The 7,107-nt window shown below is 49.0% G+C and overlaps 1 protein-coding gene across 1 annotated transcript in view; it reads left to right on the top strand.

The window, feature by feature from the left end:
* Nucleotides 1–43: 43 nt before the first annotated feature.
* The window catches only part of LOC117535595 (uncharacterized protein C8orf34 homolog), a gene marked incomplete at its 5' end in the record, with an annotated part of 14,263 nt that continues 7,199 nt past the window's right edge, over nucleotides 44–7,107 (top strand). Inside the window, 2 exons of the mRNA XM_034200117.1 lie at nucleotides 44–205; nucleotides 6,931–7,050. Of these exons, the coding sequence (XP_034056008.1) occupies nucleotides 44–205; nucleotides 6,931–7,050 (282 nt within the window). The remainder of the gene's footprint in view (nucleotides 206–6,930; nucleotides 7,051–7,107) is intronic.

Below are 7,107 nucleotides of genomic sequence, written 5' to 3'. Positions count from 1 at the left end.
CTGTGTTTTTCCAGAGATTTGCATAACTGGACAGTCTGAGCAGTAATTGTTTCCATCTCTCTCCCGACAGAAAGCAAAAACCCTCGCAGGGATAGCAGCGGCGGCTACGAGAAGCCGTGGCAAATCCATCCAAAGAAACCCAAAAAGTCCAAGAGTGACCTCGCTGTGTCCAGCATCTCCCCCCCCTCCCCCGAGTCCAAGTCCTGTGAGTTTCTTTGTTATTCTCAGCTTAGGTTTACATTTACTGGATGTTTGTTTCATCTGGGGTTTACGGGCTCCGACAAACAGCCCAAATCACTTCCATGAGGACACAACGTGCTGCAGCTTCAGAAAGGATGCAGATATAAAACCCCAAAGGTTCCACATGAAGAAACATCTTCAGCAACTTGACAACACCTGCAGCGTTTAGAGAACATTCAGCAATTTGAGGAGACATGTGCAGCGGGGGACACTAAAGAGTGAGGCACATAGCTGGGAGACCAGGGGACACTAAAGAGTGATGCACACAGCTGGGAGACCAGGGGACACTAAAGAGTAACGCACAGCTGGGAGACCAGGGGACACTAAAGAGTGAGGCACACAGCTGGGAGACCAGGGGACACTAAAGAGTGATGCACATAGCTGGAGACCAGGGGACACTAAAGAGTGACGCACACAGCTGGGAGACCAGGGGACACTAAAGAGTGAGGCACACAGCTGGGAGACCAGGGGACACTAAAGAGTGAGGCACATAGCTGGAGACCAGGGGACACTAAAGAGTGACGCACACAGCTGGGAGACCAGGGGACACTAAAGAGTGAGGCACACAGCTGGGAGACCAGGGGACGCTACAGAGTGACGCACACAGCTGGGAGACCAGGGGACACTAAAGAGTGAGGCACACAGCTGGGAGACCAGGGGACACTAAAGAGTGATGCACATAGCTGGAGACCAGGGGACACTAAAGAGTGAGGCACACAGCTGGGAGACCAGGGGACACTAAAGAGTGACACACACAGCTGGAGACCAGGGGACACTAAAGAGTGACGCACACAGCTGGAGACCAGGGGACACTAAAGAGAGACACACAGCTGGAGACCAGGGGACACTAAAGAGTGACGCCCACAGCTGGGAGACCAGGGGACACTAAAGAGTGACGCACACAGCTGGAGACCAGGGGACACTAAAGAGTGACGCACACAGCTGGGAGACCAGGGGACACTAAAGAGTGACACACACAGCTGGGAGACCAGGGGACACTAAAGAGTGATGCACACAGCTGGGAGACCAGGGGACACTAAAGAGTGACGCACACAGCTGGGAGACCAGGGGACACTAAAGAGTAACGCACAACTGGGAGACCAGGGGACACTAAAAGAGTGACGCACACAGCTGGGAGACCAGGGGACACTAAAGAGTGATGCACACAGCTGGGAGACCAGGGGACACTAAAGAGTGACGCACACAGCTAGGAGACCAGGGGACACTAAAGAGTGACGCACACAGCTGGGAGACCAGGGGACACTAAAGAGTGAGGCACACAGCTGGGAGACCAGGGGACACTAAAGAGTGACGCACACAGCTGGGAGACCAGGGGACACTAAAGAGTGACACACACAGCTGGGAGACCAGGGGACACTAAAGTGTGACGCACACAGCTGGAGACCAGGGGACACTAAAGTGTGACGCACACAGCTGGGAGACCAGGGGACACTAAAGAGTGACACACACAGCTAGGAGACCAGGGGACACTAAAGAGTGAGGCACAAAGCTGGGAGACCAGGGGACACTAAAGAGTGAGGCATACAGCTGGAGACCAGGGGACACTAAAGAGTGCCGCACACAGCTGGAGACCAGGGGACACTAAAGAGTGACGCACACAGCTGGGAGACCAGGGGACACTAAAGAGTGACGCACACAGCTGGAGACCTGGGGACACTAAAGAGTGAGGCACCAGGGGACACTAAAGAGTGACGCACACAGCTGGAGACCTGGGGACACTAAAGAGTGACGCACACAGCAGACCCGGCGGCAGACATACATCTCTGGGCGGGCCCACCACGACACTTACATTTCCCAGGAAATCTGAATTGTCAACGGGGGGGGGGGGGGGGGGGGGGGGTAGGGTTAGGTTGTCATAAGGCTGTTGACGGTCTTATACATCCATTGGTTGGTTTTGTGGCACATTTGTAACGCTGTGCCAACTTGAGCAAGCACGCAGGCAAACTTGAGGAGCGCACACAGGGTGGAGAGGTGGAGTGAGGTGGAGCGATGGAGAGAAAGGGAGAGAGAGAGAGATTGAGCGAGGCAGAGATCATGCAGCGGTCTGCTTGCTCACAGAGCAGGAGTTTGTGACAGAGCCGGCTTGAGAGTCAATTTCTCTTCAAAATATAATTGATTGCCAGCCTCCCTTGCTTGCTCGTTGGTAACGTAACTGATTTCTTCTAATGTGCTGCATCTGGCGCTGAGTTGCCATATTCCTTTCGTGAACCACTAACCTAGCAAGAGTAAACTGACTGACAGGCTGCTGTGCTGCATCTCACTCAAAACCCCACACGACTCAACCCAGCGAAAAACCAGTCAGCCTTTCATTCAGAATTTCATAGCAAAATAAAAAAACGATATTAAACTAATACAAAAATAAATATTAGGACAAAGCCCTACAAATAACAACAATAAACATAAATTAAAACAATAAAAATGTGGTATTCAGCCCTGATTAAAACAGCGGGCCCAAATCCTGGATGGGCGGGCCCGGCCCCATGGGGCCCATGACGCCGGGTCTGACTCACAGCTAGGAGACCAGGGGACACAATTACACGCTCCATTGGGTTCAATCTCCATTTTAAATGTGATGTAATTATATCTAACTCAAGTGTTCAGTCCGCCGCCCTGCAAATGAGTTCATTACAGAGTGCCGCTCTATTTCTACTCTGAAGACGAGCTGCAGAAGATGAAGAACTTTTATTTTAGCTCTGTAATGAATTGGCTGCAGTTCGGATGTTCGGATGAAGAGGAGACAAAGAGGCTCGGACCTTTAATAATTTAACTTAGCGCTCCGTCACACGAGGCTATTTGAGTCAGGACGCGGGTTAGAGCAGGAAGTGTCAGAACAACCCGAGAGGAGCTGTGACGTCAGAGATCCAGCATGCTGTGCAGAGCTCATGGAAGATTGAAATCAAAGCGCTGCTGCTCATCATTAGTGTGTCAGCAGCGCAACAAACAGCACTCTGACCTCCACTGTGAGTCTTCATCGTGAGTCTTCATCGCTGCGAGGACCCTCAGATCCTCCAATAGTTCTCTTTTAGAAGTAGTGCATTACAAGAACACTGGAGAGGCTGCTTTCTGTTTTCGCCCCAATGTGGAAATCCCATTTGATCTTAGAACAGCAACTTCAATTGGAATACAAACAACACTGTAAACGGTGGCTTATCAGTGTCACTGTTCATGTTCTATTGTTTCATGGTTCAGTGATAACTCGTTCTGTTTGTTTACCCTTGCTTTAGTTTTTTAAACACTTTATTCATTGTTTTAGCAAAGAGACAATAGAAAAGACCGTACACAAACATCCACAAAATGAAGTGCATTACAAGTCAGATCAATAACTTCAATTCACTTCACAAACAATACCCTTGTTTTGAATGATGTTCCTCATTCCTCAAGTTCCCATCAGCAGAAACACGTGGGTTTGCTATCCTGGCTCCAAGATGGTGGAATGAGCTCCCATTGACATCAGGACAGCAGAAAGCTGACACACCTTCCAGACTGAAAACTCATCTCTTTCGACTCCACTTCGAGCGATAGAACTATTAACAAAGCACTTATATACTAATAAAGGACTGGCTTATCTAAAGCCAGTTGAGTAGCACTTGAAATGTTTGGCTCTATGAAACCTGATGTACTTTATGATTCTGTTTTCTTCAAGGTTGTATTTTGTTGGTCGAACGCACTTATTGTAATTCGCTTTGGATAAAAGCGTCAGCTAAATGCAATGTCATGTAATGGAATGTGTTAATAGCCGCTTTCACACCGCAGGACTTGCCGTACTTTAGTGCCGTCACTAAAGTACCACGGCACTGAATCCGCCAGGGGGCTAGTGCCAATCGCATTCACACCGCAGTACTTTCCCTGAGGCAAGATTACGCTGACGTCACTTCGTCTTCTTCTTCTCTGGGTTTACTGGCAGGCCGCAAAACCACTTCACGGCGAGTACAAAAAAAAACGAGAGAAGAAGAACTACACGGGGGAGGGGGTATAAAGCCCACCCGCTGTATGAGGCGTTTGTTTACTTTCCGACCTCAGACATGATGGAGTTCATAAGGGTAATTTACAAATAAAATACCCCATTATAACAATGGACTTTATCTTTATGTATTTATTATATATTAACCCCTCAGGCTGATTTTGGAAAGGACATTAACCCTTGTTTGGTGTTTTTCCCTTATTTATCTAAAACAAATGACATGATAAATTACTTGTATTTATGTGTGTTACCCCCTGATCCCACCGGAAGCGTCTGCGCCGCGCTGCGACCTCCTCCTGCGTCATAACCCACCAGGCGCGTTTCAAAACGTTGCGGAAGCGGAGCGTCGTGTGTGCAGCCTCGCAGCTGTTGGATGAACGTTCCACTTCCTGCCTGCGCTGCGCCGCGTAAACAATAGGATTCATCCTATATTTTAGAAATTCCTTGCGGCGAGGAGCCTCTGGGACGCTTCGAGCCGCGGCGCAGCGCGGTGCAGCGGGTCTGGTGGAATAGCAGCCATTGACTAGAGTGGCCGCGATGCATTATGGGTAATAGATGTGTGGATGTGGTTTTGTAGCGAGGAAAAAATTGGCTGCCTGACGGCCCGTCCACACAGTGGCGTGCGTTGACGCTTGCCGGCGGGCGTGTCTGACACTCGACCAACAACCAATCACATGAATCTCCCGCCCCTGACACACAAGCAGCGGTTTGATTGGATAGAGCTTGTACTGGCATATGATTCGATTGGCTGACGCTTCTGCCGAGGCGTCAAAAGTTGAACATTGCTCAACTTTTGCCGCGGGCAACGCCAGCAACGCTCCACGTCGCTTCCCACGATGCAGTTCGGCTAAAAGTGACGTCACCCCATTCAAAGTGAATGGGCAGAAGCGTTGGAAGCTTCAACGCACGCCGCTGTGTGGACGGGCCGTAACAAAAAAAAATCAGAGTCTAACGGGGCGTGGTTTGCAATTCGCCCAGCCAATAGAAATAGAATAGAAATTGGCACTCTTTTATAGGGTTGGGAACCGAAACTCGGTTCCAGATGAGAACCGATAAGAAAATGCCGGGTACCGGGTACCCGTACAAAATACACCTTTTCGGTTCTGCTTAACGGTTCCTAAACGCGGTAGATCCTGTATTCCAGCGGGTCCGTCTGTACCGCGGCGACCCGGTGGAATACAGGGCGGACCTGGAGAATCACAGAACGGCCGGTCGTCAGCGGGCCGTTGACGGCCGGCTCGGTACACTGATGGCCGGCACCGCCCTTAATTTTTTAAAACGGCATCATGTAAGTTGCGCTGACAGGCGACAGAGGTCCACAGTTGCCCCGCAGCGAGGCTCCCCCCGCCCTCCCGTAGACAGTTCACGAGCTCAGTCACTTCATAACACCAAAGATGGGTCGCGGTAAACGCTCTGAAGTGAGGCTCCACTACACTAAGAAAGAAAAAGACAAGGCACAGTGTAATGCCTGCTAATAGCTTGCCACAGGCAAAGCTCAGTTAAAATAAAGCACAGCTATTGTGCAATACATTTGTATTGCATGTATATTTTTTATTTGTAACAATTTCAGTTAAAGCTGAAAAGAATAAAGATATTTTTGTTATCTAAACGTTTGACCTCTTTCTTTTACAATTTTGGAATCGAAACGGGGAATCGATAAGAACCGGAATTGATAAGCAGAACCGGAATCGGAATCGATAAATTTCAAACGATACCCATCCCTACTCTTTTATCACCAGGTTCGTACCACCTCTCTAGCAGGGACTGAAAATGGCCAAAAGAGTTCCCGGCACTGAGTAGTCCCGGCGGTGTGAACGCGACATTATTGGTACTAACGGAACTAAAGAACCAAAGTACCAGGGAAAGTCCTGCGGTGTGAATGCACTTTGGGCTGCGTCAAGCATGGAAGGTGCTACATAAATAAAGTGTAACGCTTTAATGTGCAGAGATTTAATATGTAACTCTTAATCTGAGCTGTTAAAATGCACAACGAGAGCGGGAAGAAATTAAGTGTTTTGAGATCACCATTGCACAAAATGTTTCTCATGTACATCAGCAGAGCACTACTTGGTTGCATGTTGTACTACATTCCTGCTTTTTGCATATCAGACTCTTTTTTTAAATTAAACTCAGTTGTGATGGAGCGCTTGCACCTCAGATTAGTCAAAAGTTTAGGACAAATTATGCAGAAGCTATAGGCAGGAAGTCGCTACAGTGTGGGTCACTTCCTGTTTTACTTAAGCACACACACATACACACACACACACACACACACACACACACACACACACACACACACACACACACACACACACACACACACACACACACACACACACACACACACACACACACACACACACACACACACACACACACACACACACACACACACACACACACACCTCTGGTTGCATCCAGGTAGACTTTGTTGTTCCTTCCCACCTTGACACAGATCCACTATAACCCAGTCACAATTACAGCCCGGGACATATTAGCTTCATTGTTCTGTCACACATCCAGTGTTTAAAGGCCTTTCTATTGTTGTTGTTTACAGTAGATCACTCATATAGTGTGTGTGTGTGTGTGTGTGTGTGTGTGTGTGTGTGTGTGTGTGTGTGTGTGTGTGTGTGTGTGTGTGTGTGTGTGTGTGTGTGTGTGTGTGTGTGTGTGTGTGTGTGTGTGTGTGTGTGTGTGTGTGTGTGTAGTGCCGCGGTCCATTGAGTGTCCGTCCTGGGACTGGAGGGAGAGCCGGGACTTTGACGAGCTGAACCACATCCTGCAGGAGAGCAAGAAGCTGGGCAAAGCTCTGGAGAGTCTGTCCCGCAGTGAGTCACAATGTTTTACTAACATTAAAGGGACGGTTTGGAAATCTAAATATGTGC

The sequence above is a fragment of the Gymnodraco acuticeps genome, unplaced genomic scaffold, assembly GCF_902827175.1.
Source record: "Gymnodraco acuticeps unplaced genomic scaffold, fGymAcu1.1, whole genome shotgun sequence".
NCBI lineage: Eukaryota > Metazoa > Chordata > Actinopteri > Perciformes > Bathydraconidae > Gymnodraco > Gymnodraco acuticeps.
The sequence above is the reverse complement of the archived record's forward strand: the minus strand, read 5'-3'. Positions and strand labels throughout refer to the sequence as shown.